The following is a 12,685-nucleotide window of genomic DNA, read 5'->3' on the forward strand; positions in this document are numbered from 1 at the left end:
GCAAAGCTCACACCTGTGCTCCTGGGGCCCACTTCCCCCTCCTGTGCCTGCTTGTGCTTCTTGAGATAGCTTTTTCTCTTCTAGGAGAATTAAATTATCAACCCAACTTTGAAAGGCCTAGAGTCTTTCCAGTTAAGAGGTCCCTTTTCAGTTAGGATTCCAGGCTATGCACAGCCCTTAGAATAACTCCCGAGACCCAAACTTTCAAAATCACTCTGGCTATTACCAGAATATTCTCAGACACGTGTTCTGCTGTAGTGCCCTTGCGAGGCTCTTTCCTCCTTCTGTGGAGATGCCATTGAATGCAAGACTAGGAAGGAAAACATTTGGGTGAGTAATCAGAGACACATTTACATTCGATCTTGGCTTCAACTCTGCCTGGAGATGGCACCTGCCTGGGCTGACTTGAGGCAGGAGACTAAAGTGCTTGGGCATGTTGGCAGTTGCCCAGGCATTGTGGCTCCAGAGGTGACGCCTAGAACATGAGGACAGGTGCGTGACTGCTATAAGACAGGCAGGATAGGAAACGGGACGTCAGCGAGGCCTGCTTGCAGAACGGTAGACTGGGCTCAGCACCTCTGGTTTTATGTTCAAGCTGGAGGCTGAGGAGGCTGAGAGTCCACCATCTTGGATTCTCTCTCAGTGGCAGGAAGGCCAGTGGCAGAGCCTTGGAGATACCGAGGACCTGGGATTTGGGCAGAGGCCTAAGAAGGGCTGGAAAGGAGCAGCTCTGTTTACAGAGAGGAAGGGTCCCCTCTGTTCCAACACTGTCCTGAGAATGAGGAAGCAGCAGGAACCTGCTGCCCAGTATCCCATTAAGCTTTATCTGGATTTAGGAATTGCTTCCCCAGCCTTCCAGTGGTGTGCAAAGATGGCAGAGGGGCTAGAATTGTCCTATGTCTCAACTTGGGTGGTGTTGAGTGCAAACAGTAGTGTGTACAGTGGTTATAGTAGTGTGTGCAGAAGTGATTGAGCTAAACACTTAAGAATAATGTACTTTACTGTAGGCTTGCGCACCAAAAAAAAATTTTTTTTTTTTAAAGAAAGAAAAATACACACATAAATCCTTCCCCTTTAGGAAAGCCAATCATCCTGCCCCCTCAGCTCCTCTCTATCATACCTACAAGAGCTTTGAGTAACCAGGCAGCTCTGGGGGGAGCAGGCCTCAGAAGGCAGCACTTACCTCAGGTTGGTCAGGCTGGGGTGGTTCCTCAGGGCCTCTGCGAAGGCTTTTGCTCCTTCATCCCCGATTTGATTGCCCCACATCCTGAGAGCAGAGGCAGGACAGTAAAAAATAGCTCCCCTAAAACAGCCAGCTCATATCTGCCAGTGGCCACAACTAGATTCATACTCAACAGGCAGATTTTCTGCTCAGTCCCTGGAGCTGTGGCCTAGATTCTATTTCCTCACACTGGCCCCCTACCTGGTTGCTCTGAATATCAAATTCAAAGGGCAAAGTCAGAAGAAGGAGCAGTAGAAGCCTTATAAACAGAAGGCACTGCAATTTGCACTATTAGAGACCAAGTCTGGCTTTGAGCTTTCAGAGAGCTGCGAGTCTGTGAGCCTGAGCTGGTAACGATCTCAGAAAGAAACTACCTGAGTATCTCCAGCAGAACATAGAGGTCTGCCGCATCCCGAAGGGAGGGCCGTGTGCAGGTGCTGGGCTCCCCAACATCTGTTCAACTCTGAGTAGGGGCAGAGACATTCCCAAAGACACCGTCTTCCATGACACAAAGAAACTGTATCAGCAATGCTCCTTTCATGGAAATGGGACCTTACCCAACCAAGCTCTGCAGACTGCTGCTGTCTTGGTGGAGAGTTGCATCTAGGAATGTCTGGCTGAAACAATCTGCATGGAAAGATGATGCGCTATTACCTGGGCAAACTTGAGCAAATTACATAATCTCTTGAACCTTAGTCACCTCACCTATAAAATGAGACTAAGAAGAGCATCCCCTCACAGAACTGCTCTGAGGAGTCCCTGAGTTAATAGATGCAAAGCTCTTAGAACAGTGCCTGGCCTACAAAAAGTGTCAGCTATTCCTACCAGGATGAAAGGATATAGTCTACAGGGAGCACAGCCAGTCTGCCTGACCCTCTGGACAGCCTCGGAGCTGCCTCAGCAGCACACTCACAGGAAGCAAGCTGCCTGCCTCTATCCTTCAGGGTATGGCTCACTAAAGCCAGAATAAGAGTTCCAGCATTTTGCTGTGTACGTGTCAGTGTACCATTCAACTGAATGGCATTCAATTATTAATAAAATGGAAAGCTACTCATGAGACTAAGTGAAAAAGGAAGGATCCAAGTCTACACATACATAGACCTCTACTATATTAAAAATAATAATAATAGAGAAAGGGAGAAAGGAAGAGAGAGAAAGTAGTAGAGCTTAATAAACATCAGATGTTAACAATAATTATTTTCTGAGATGATTTTTATTATTTTTCATTTTTCCCACGGTTTCTAAACAAAATTACTTGTGTTCATTTTATGATCTAATAAAAAATTCTAGTGATATAAAAAGCTTTAAAAAGACTTGAGAATCTAGGCTGGGTGAGGTGCCTCATGCTTGTAACCCTAGCACTCTGGGAGGCCAAGGTGGGTAGATTGCCTGAGCTCACAGGTTCGAGACCAGCCCAAGCCAGAGCAAGACCTCGTCTCGAAAAATAGCTGGTCCTAGCTATTTGGGAGGCTGAGGCAAGAGATTGAGGTTGCTGTGAGCTGTGACGGCATGGCACTCTACTGAAGGTGACAAACTGAGACTCTGTCTTCAAAAAACAAAAAAGAAGAAGAAGAAAAGCCTTGAGAATCTAAACCCACCTCACACACATCAGGATGGCAAAACGGAAAATAACAAGTGTCCCTGAGGATGTGGAGAAACTGAAACCCTTATGCATGATTGGTGGGAATATAAAATGGAGCCACTGCTGTGGAAAACAGTATGATGACTCCTCAAAAAATTAAAATTAGAGGCTCAGCACCTATAGCTCAGCGGCTAGGGCTCCAGCCACATACACCAGAAATGGCGGGTTCAAATCCAGCCTGGGTCTGCCAAATAATAATGATAACTTGAACCAAAAAATAGCCAGCTCATTGTGGCGGGCGCCTGTAGTCCCAGCTACTTGGGAGGCTGAGGCAAGAGAATCGCTTAAGCCCAAGAGTTTAAGGTTGCTATGAGCTGTGACGCCAGGGCACTCTACCCAGGGCAAAATAGTGAGACTCTGTCTCAAAAAAAAAAAAAAATAGAATTACCATATAATCTAGCTGTTTCACTTTTAGGCTTACTTCCATAAGAATTGAAAGCAGGGCTTCAAAGATCTATTTTTATACACATGTGCATAGCTAAAACATGGAAGCAACCTGGTGTCCATCAGTGGATGAACAGACACACACAATGGGTTACATATTCAAGGGAATATTATTCAGCCTCAAAAAGGTGAGAAATCCTATCACCTGCAACAACATACGTGAACCTTGAGGCCATTCTCCTAAGTGAAATAAGCCAGTCACAAAAAGACAGATACCAAATGATTCCACTTACATAAGATAGTTAGAATAGTCAAGAGCCAAAAATAGAGACAAAAATTAGAAGAGCAGTTGCCAGGGCCTGGAAAGAGGGGCAGGGATGTTATTGTCTAATGGATAAAGAGTTTCAGTTTTGCAAGAAGAAAGGTTCTGGAGAGGCTGAGGTGGAAGGATCCCTGGAGGACTGGAGTTTGAGACCAGCCTGAGCAAGAGTAAGAGCCCATCTCTACTGAAAACAGAAAAACCAGCTGGGCGTGGTGGTTCGCATCCATAGTCTCAGCTACTCAGGAGGCTGGGGCAGGAGGTTGCTGTGAGCTAGACTGTACCACTGCACTCTAGCCCAGGCAACAGAGTGAGACTCTGTCCCGCCCTCCCGCCCCCTGCCCAAATAGTTTTGGGGATAGATGATGGTGATGGTTGCATAATGATATGAATATACTGGATACCACTGAACTATACAGTTAAAAATGGTTAAAATAGTAAACTATTTGCCATAGCTAAGAAATTGAAGGAAAAGCAAGGCATCTGGAGGATGTATCATATTTTTAAAGTGAAGAACACAGAAACTTTGTAGGGTTAGGACAGGGCTCCCTTCATTTGCTGGTGGTGAAAATACTGAGTTTTGCATGACCTAGATGTCTGTACAATTTGAAGTTGTAGTCAATCCAGGGACTTCCCACATTTCCCGTGCAGAAGCCCCTGGGGCGTCAGCGGTGACTGCGCTCTGCTGTCTCTCCCCCTCAGACCCAGTAGCCGCCTTTCTGCTATGCTGATGTACAAAAGCCCAGCCGGCCCCACGCACACAAGGCAAGCTGTATCATGCCCACACATGCGCATCCTCCTCTACTCACCCTATATCAAAGATTGATTTGCTGTTCTTCACAGCCAGGGCGAGACACTTCCCTCCTTCACTCGTTATTTTGTTTTTTCCCAGTCTGCAAAGAGAGTCATGTGTAGTCAGCCACCCACTGCGCAGGGACTGCAAGATGGGCCACCCTTTCCCACCACAGGGCCTTCTTGGCCCCCTCTTGAGAAGTGGGGTCTTTCTCCTGGGACCCACAGGAGCCACGCGCTGTCTGGGAAGAATCTGAAACCCTGCAGACAGCTGGCCAGGGTTCCTCCCCAGGACATGGCCCACATTTCTGCCGAAACTCAGAGACCCAGGGCTCCAGGGCTTCTCTGAGTGGTCCCGCGGGTGTCACTCGCTTCTATCAGCAGTCCTGGGAGTTCCCACTTTATTGCCAATGGACAGGGTTTGTGTTCCCATTGCCAGGCAGGACCAGAGGCTCCAAGCTTGGCACTCTGCCACCCTTGGCAGGGCATTTCTAGGATAAGGCGAGGAATCAAGCTCTCGCTTGTAACTAGATGGGAAATTCCCTTAGGGGGGAAAAGCTTTATCTCTAGTACTCCAGAAAGGGTGATAGGCCTTTATTCCTGCCAGGAGTTAATGAAATCATAATGCCAAGCTTTCCCCCACCAAAGACAAGTGGCCACTCCAGAATTCAAGCCTCAACCATGGACCACAATTCTTCCATATGGCAGCTTATATTTCACATGTTGGTCTCCTTAATTTGACCAATGTGGCCCTGGGGCAAGGAGAAGCCTTTAGGGTGGAAGCTCTTTATAGTGACATTGATTCTTTGAACAAAGGAAGGGGGTGACCAAGAGAAGCTACTAAGGGACCCGCACACCTACCCCACTTACTTCAGGTACATGAGGCCTTTACATTCATCCAGGATTTTGGAGACGTACCTGGCTCCGACATCAGTGATCTGGTTGTTGTATAAACTTTGAGAGAAAGCACAGTCACAAGACTTTCCAACACTCCATGTCATTTTAATAACCTTGAGTATTTTTATGTGAGTATATACTCTCTACTAATTCCCAAAGTTGGGGTTACAGGGAGAATCCATGGAGACCAGAGTTTGGGACTCTGGGGTCTCACAGGCTGGGTTCAAGACCAGCTTTACCACTTTCCCCATCTTTATGGCCTGGGACAAGTTATTTAACACCTCTGTGTGTTGGTTAATCCATTTCTAATATAGGGGTCATCATGATAGGAAGTCAGACAATTAAGTTCATGAACTCATCCTAGAAAAAGTGCTACCCATCTCATTGCTGAGTATCACTATGGTCACCTTTGAAGTCCTCCCCTTGGGAAACTGTACACTCATGCCAGTGCCTAGTCTGCCCTTCAAAGCAATTTTGGAACTCTTGTACTTGAAGGGCCATCAGAACCGTCATTGTATTACCTTTGATGTCCTGAATGTCTTCCTTTCAATATTTCCTTTATCTTTGCATAAAAAGAAAAAGTCGTTGGGGGCCAGATCATGTTAGGGAGTTTGTCCTAATTGCAGTTATTTGTTTACTGGATAAAACACCGTCTCAGACATGTCACGGGAGCTGGTGCAGCGTTGTGATACAAGAGCCACACCTTTCTCATGCCAACACTTCATTTAAGATTTTTGTTTCTCTACTGATGTTTACTTGGTCTGCTATGCTTCTCGCAGTCAGCTGATAATTTTGACACACAATTCAATGAATTTTTGCTGTGTTTTCATCAATTCTGCTTATTACTGACCACCCTGAACTCTCTTCATCAGTGACACTCTCTCACCTCTCAGTTTAATCAATTGGTGCACTCCCGTTTCTTCATGGCCTTATCCCCATAAAGTTGGGTTAACATGCCCCTGATTTCACTTCCACTCTTGCCAAGTTTAACAAGAAATTTAATCTTTGTTCATTCCTCTAATTCAGGCTCCAACATGCTCATGACGGCACACAAAAACATACAATAATAATAACGAACGCCACTCAGCAAGAAACTGCCCCACGTCGACACGGATATAGCAGCGTGACCCTGATACAGGCTATGAAACCTTCCGAGTTGTTTGTACAGTGCTGCCAACATAAGCACAGGGTGGCGAGTTCTTGAACTTAATTGTCAGATCCTGTAGAGCCCTTGCAAGGCTATTTTGAGGATTACATGACATAATGCAAGCCCTGGCACAGAACCAGCAGGTGATGGGTATTTATTCAATTGTGATTACATTCAGCACCTCCGGGGGCAAGTTTCTCTCTGAAAGTCTTCTCAACGTCTACCTTTCTGCCACCTTGTCACTCAATGCCACCTGGACAACCAGGCAGAGAGAGGTGGAAAGAAGAAACTCCACTGAGTTTCGGGCCTCCTCAGTCACACACTCCTGCAAACCTGAGGGCAGCCTGGGACTATTTGCTTCTGTGTTCTTATTTTGCTGCAGAGGCAGCTGGGGCCCAAAGCAGCTGAACATCTGCCACAGCTCACAGGGCAGCAGTGGCCACTGGGCTGGGGAGCACCCAAATCCCTCATCTCAAACCCCAAAGTCCCAAAGCTCTGAAAAGCCAAAGTTTTTCATGACTCTTTCAGCAACAATTGTGGAGCTGTGTATGGTCTTTACTCGCCCCACTTGTTTGAATATTCATACATTTGAGGTAGAAATATTAAAATCTCTGAAAATGTATTGCCCTAGACCCCACTATATAGCATATACTATGAATCCTGATTTGCGCCTCGCCTTGAGGGTGCTAGATAAGAGATTATGGACCCGTGACAGCAAAGACTAACTTTCATTAAATGCACCCCCTGTATTCTCTCTCTGCAGACCCCGACAACCAGTTATAACACCGCTGGCCTCTATTAGGGTCCCAATTTGACCAGAGGGGAGGCCAAGGCTCAGCAAGACTTCGTGACTGGCCAGAGTCAAGGGCAGAGCCCAGGACCCCAGCTCCCAGTGCAGTGTGCTTTCAGCCTTGTGCCCGCTCAGTCCCCCCCATAGCCCACGTGACTGGTGATTCCCCGCTGCTCTGTATTCTGACCAGGGACTCAGCCCAGAAATCCTGAGAAAGACATACCCCAAATATGTCACAATTCTGTATTTGGTCAGCTCCTCGTATAGCACCTTCACCCCACTGTCAGTGATCTGATTTACGCTGAGTCTGAAACAAAATGGCAAAGATAATTGTGAATTAGGGCAGGTGCTCATATGAAGGAGCATTGATTGATCCACAAGGATCCAGAAGACTACAGGCTCTGGAGTTTTCCCAGGTACAGACGCCTCCTGTGAGGATGGCTGTAGTGGTCAGCCCAATGGGCCCTGCAAAAGGCCTGGACATTGAAGGGCTGCCAAACCCACCCAACAAGCCCATCAGCAAGACTGCCATACTACACAGGGTACAAGGGACATGAGAGGGCAGCCACCTCTGATACCGTGGGTGTGTGGGGGTATGTCCTTGTGTCAGCCCTACATGGCTCTTGCTTCACAGAAGGGTACAGGGTTTGGAAATAGGAGGAACTGCCTTTAGTGGTTATTGTGGGGGGAAGATGCCTGTCATCTTGTAGGTGGGCCCAAGTATGTTAGGTGTCCTGCAACATGTAGAACGGATCCTACCAGAACTCTCATCCAAAATGCCAACAGCCTCCCCTATCTAGAAAGCCATGAGCTAAACCTGGCTCAGCACAGGAAAAGGGGGGTGTCCTACTGTCGGGGGTGGGAAATGTCATGGAGAAACAGCCAGAGGTCTGGGCCAGACGTGGTGGCTCACACCTGTAATCCCAGCACTCTGGTCACAGGTTTGAGACCAGCCTGAGTCAGATTGAGACCCTATATCTAAAAATATAGCCAGGCATTGTGGCGGGTGCCTGTAGTCCCAGCTACTCAGGAAGCTGAGGCAAGAGAATTGCTTCAGCCCAAGAATTTGAGGTTGTTGTGAGCTATGACATCATAACACTCAACTGAGGGCAACAAAGTGAGACTCTGTCTCAAAAAAAAAAAAGAAAGAAAGAAAGAAAGAAAGAGAGAAAGAAAGAAAGAAAGAAAGAAAGAAGAAACAGTTAGAGCCTGACCAGAAGAGGCAGAGCTTGCCAAGGCCACTCTCCAACTCCTCTGCAATTCCCACCACAGAAGCCCAGGGACAGGAAAAGACGGTCTTCGGGAGTATGGATTTCTCCTGGACAAAGGCCAACCACACACTGGGATTTCTCTGGGAAATCCCTATACTAGCAGGGAATTTTAATGTGCCCAAAATTGCAAAATCGTATTTTTACCAGCAAAGAATCTCTGCAAGCCACTACCCTGATCTTCCTAATCCTCTTCTCCATCATTCAGTGAGCTTGGAGGGTGGACTACAGCACAGGGATGGGGTGATAACCAAGGCTCATCTGTGAAGTGGCAGATAGCAAATGTTTTAGGCTCTGCAGGCTATGTGGCTTCCAGCAGAGCTACTTCACTCTATAGGGTGAAGCAGCCAATAAATGGGCATGCCTGTGCTCCAATAAAACTTTATTAGATACAATACAAAAAATATAACCCATGGGCCAAATTTGGTCCACCTACTGACTTCTGTAATAAGAAAAAGGCTTAACAGATAAAAGCATGGTTTTTAGGCCACATCAAAACAATCGAGTCACAAATGACAAGGGTACAAGACAAATCTGTAAAATGCAGAACGTAGATGTTTTGGCATAATAATCAAGTAAATGAGATAAAAGCTATGTTGATTGGTTTAATGTAACCACGTTAGATTGTATTTAAAAAAATCAGCACATTGTACCCCACATATGCATGAATGTATTCATGATCTATGTGTATTTGACTTAATAAAAAAAAAGTCAGGTCAGACACTCTGGACCCCAGCCTCCTACTGAGGCAGGTGTGTATTTGCAGTGCATGGCCACCCATGGATGGCAGAGGCACTTAGTTACTCCCAATAGCTATGCCTTCTCAGCAATAGAATCCCCATTTATTAGGTAGGCACAGATGATTAAGTTCTGCCAATGAACTCTAAGCAGCAGTGTCATTACCAATAGCTGAGAAGTTTTCTTTAAAAAATGGGTGTGCCTTTCTTTGCCCTTCCTTCTTCCTGGTGGCTAGAATGTCAACTAGATGGTTGGAGCTTGAGAGCCACCTTGGGCTTCGAGATGAAGGCAGATGGTAAAGGCAGCAGAGCCACAAAGCAGAAAGCCTAGAATCCGGATGGCCATCGAGATACCATACCAGTCCTGAACTGCCCACCTCTAGACTTTTGCATAAAAGAATTAAGATTGTAATTTATTTACGCCACCAAGATTTTGAGTTTTTGCCAATTCTCAGATGAAAATAATCTTAATGATATCCTCAAGGAGCTGAAAATGCTTCCCTACAGTTGCCTGTGTCCTCCTGCTTTCCTGCGAGCTGCTTTTTATTTCACTGGTGTGGAGGAAAACTGCACCTGAGGACAGCAGAATAGTGCAGTTTCCATTTTATAAGATGGACACAGGGTGTGAGACTGCCTAAGGCTGTGGAGGGAGAGTCCCTGGCCCAGAGCACAGAGAACAGACTCCAGGCTTTCCAATTCCCAGGCCAGCACAGCCTTCAGCTCCCCACACCTCACCTCCCCAAGCAATTTACACGCTGGCACTAGTATAACAATCATGGAGAGTCAGTTTCAAATCCCTACTGCTCTGCAGAAATGCATGAGCCAAGTAATGGAGACTTTAAACCCCTGTGGAGATTTACAAGCTTTGTTTTATACAGGAAATGCTAATAGAAGGAAGCAGGTTGGCCTCTTTCCCCTAACCATCCAACAGGAAAATTACCACGAGTCAGCATTTTGACTGGATCTCTGGCAGCACACAGCACTGCTGGCTTTGATCACGGAAAGTAACTAAAGTCAATTAGCACAAGGTCTTCTGTCTCTGCAGTAATAAAAGCCCTGCATCCTAGAAAGTCTTCGAGTACTATCTCTGAGCCTTAATCTTAACAGGTAGGCTCCGTATACATTCTGGCTCCACCATGTCAAAGCTGTGTGTCATGAAGCAAATTATTAACTTCTCTGTGCTTCCCCTTCCTTGTTTGCCAAAATGGACACAATAACAGTACCCACCTTATAGGTTTGTTAAGAGCATTAAGTTAGGTGATATCTGTAAGGCACGTCACCCATTCTTAATCAACACTAGTGGTTATAATTGTCAGGGTTATGCAGACCTCCTTTTCCAACATGAAGATGCTAAGGCTCAGAGAGGTTAGGCAGTTTGTGCCAGGGCACCCAGCTGGTGCTGACTCAGCTCCACCTGACTGGAAGCTTTGCTCCTGGCCCTCTGCTACCCGAGATAGAAAAAGTGTGGATGTTCCAGATCAGTGATCTTGGACGTTCCCAGGTATGGTGGACCCAGGAGCTCCTGATCCACAATGCCAATCCTAGTCCCCCCTGCTCTGGCCTACCCTGCCACACCCCATGCCGGGTGGCCTCACCTGATGACGGTGAGGCGGCTGAAGCAGGGCTGCAGTTGCTGCACACCATAGTCATTGAGGTTGTTGTTGTCCAGGTCAAGGGCAAGCTGACTGCGGATATGGTGCAGAACAAAGGACAGGGCACTGCAGTCGGCTGAGCAGGCGTTGCAGTAGGTCAGCTTGAGGTAGTTAGCGCAGATGCCCTTGGCCGCCAGCTGCCCCACCTTCTGGCTCTGCGTCTCGTAGATGCAGCGCAGCATCCAGATGAAGGTGGGCATGGCCTGCACTTGGTTGAAGACCTCGGTCTGGACTCGCGGCAGGCTCTTCAGGTAGGACCGCAGCCTGGAAAATAGGTGTGCCCACAGGGCCTTGCGCTTTCTCCGCAGGGCCGCCACAGGCACCAGGTGCCTCAGGAGCTTCTGCTTGGCTTTGGACAACAGCCCGCACAAGAAGAGGTTGGTGAACTGAAAGTGATCCTTATTCTTAAAAGGGTCTCCCCCCGCCAGGCCGCCACCCCCCAGGCACTGGAAAGGGAAGAGGGGGGGATAGCAGGACGTGGCCACCGGTTCCCCAGGCGGGGCCCACTCCTGGAAGAAGTGAAGCAGCTGCCGAGTGCCCACTTTGTCATCCACCACCAGAAAGAAGGCTGTGAAGAAGGCCTGGAGGGTGAGGTGGAAAAACTCAAAAGACTGCTGGTGCCCCCCGGGACCCGGCTCAGGCAAGGCCCGCAGGAAGCCCAGCTGCAGGTCTTCCTCCCGTAGTTGGGAAGTCTGCGCCTCCTCCTGGCTGAAGACAAACAGGCCCTTCTCCATGCCCCAGTGGGCCACCTGGCCCAGAGCGCGCAGGGTGTCCCGGCCGGCGCGGAAGGTCTCCACCTGGCTGCGCGTGTTCCGCTGCAGCAGGCTGCTGGGCTGCGTCCTATTCAGGTGGACCTCGGTGACCAGCAGGAAGATGTCGGTGAGGGTCACTGTGCAGTCGGGTAGCTGCGCCGAGCCTTCGAAGGCGGTGTGGAAGTGCCGGAAGCACTGGAAGATGATCCAGCAGAAGAGGGGCACGGCACATAGGCTGCAGAGGTTGGGGTTGGCCTCCAGCTGGGTCATCAGGAGGTCCTGCATGGCCCGCTCCGGGAACATCCTCCTGGCGTAGGAGCGCAGGTGGCTGGGGGAGAAGCCCCGGAGGAGCACCTTCTTCCGCAGGAGCTGGCGCGGGACCTCGACACCGGTGCGGGCCGTGAGCACCTTGCTGGCCCCCTTGAGCAGCTTCCCGCTGAGCAGGTTGGCCAGCAGGACTAGCGGGTGGGCGGGCTCCCAGGGGCAGGAGCTGTCCGGCACGCGGCTCAGGTCCAAGTCCGAGTGCAGCTCGTCCAGGCCGTCGAAGGTGAAGAGGGCCACATGGGGAAAGCGCAGCAGGAAGGAGAACACCTCGTCGGGGTCCTGCTCCGGGTAGCAATAGTGCTTGAACAGCAGGTCCTGAAGACACAGCGTGTCACTTTCCTTGAAGCAGCTGAACATGCGGCAGCGGAAGTGGAAGAAGAATTTGACCCCAGTGTCCAGCTGGCTAGTGGCCCAGAGGTTCTGCAGCCGCTGCAGCACCATGGACTTGCCCACCCCAGCATCGCCGCACACGAACACCGTCTCGCCCTGTGCGTCGAGGACGCCTGTGGCGTGGTCCAGGAGGCAGGCCAGGCTGTCCAGGCTGCCGAGCCTCTCGTTGTTGAAATCGACCAGCTCCATGACCGTGTCCATGTACATCTCCTCCAGCAGCACCTCCTCCTTCTGGCCATAGCACAACGTGAACTTGGAGTCCCGACCCAGATGGTGTCGCAGCTGCTGGGTGTACCTGCTCACTGGAGGGAAGGCCCGGGGCCCGGGTGAGAGGCAGAGGCAGAAACCACATCAGAGGGAGGAGAGGAC

At 49.1% G+C, this 12,685-nt stretch overlaps 1 protein-coding gene across 4 annotated transcripts in view; it reads right to left on the bottom strand.

Moving 5' to 3' along the window:
- The window catches only part of NOD1 (nucleotide binding oligomerization domain containing 1), a 49,968-nt gene that overhangs the window by 10,410 nt on the left and 26,873 nt on the right, over nucleotides 1-12,685 (bottom strand). For 3 of the 4 annotated variants that reach the window (XR_002773097.1, XM_023512439.1, XM_023512438.1), the window contains 6 exons: nucleotides 10,794-12,618; nucleotides 7,417-7,500; nucleotides 5,230-5,313; nucleotides 4,377-4,460; nucleotides 1,184-1,267; nucleotides 227-310 (listed from right to left, as the gene is read on the bottom strand). Coding sequence is in view for 3 of the 4 variants with exons in the window: in XM_023512439.1 (XP_023368207.1) it covers nucleotides 227-310; nucleotides 1,184-1,267; nucleotides 4,377-4,460; nucleotides 5,230-5,313; nucleotides 7,417-7,500; nucleotides 10,794-12,618 (2,245 nt within the window). In the remaining variant the exon portion in view is untranslated. Of the gene's footprint in view, nucleotides 1-226; nucleotides 311-1,183; nucleotides 1,268-4,376; nucleotides 4,461-5,229; nucleotides 5,314-7,004; nucleotides 7,501-10,793; nucleotides 12,619-12,685 lie in introns of those variants that run through there. The other variant, XM_023512440.1, reaches the window with a different exon arrangement.

Source organism: Otolemur garnettii, unplaced genomic scaffold (genome assembly GCF_000181295.1).
Source record: "Otolemur garnettii isolate 467f Iridium unplaced genomic scaffold, OtoGar3 scaffold00028, whole genome shotgun sequence".
Lineage (NCBI taxonomy): Eukaryota > Metazoa > Chordata > Mammalia > Primates > Galagidae > Otolemur > Otolemur garnettii.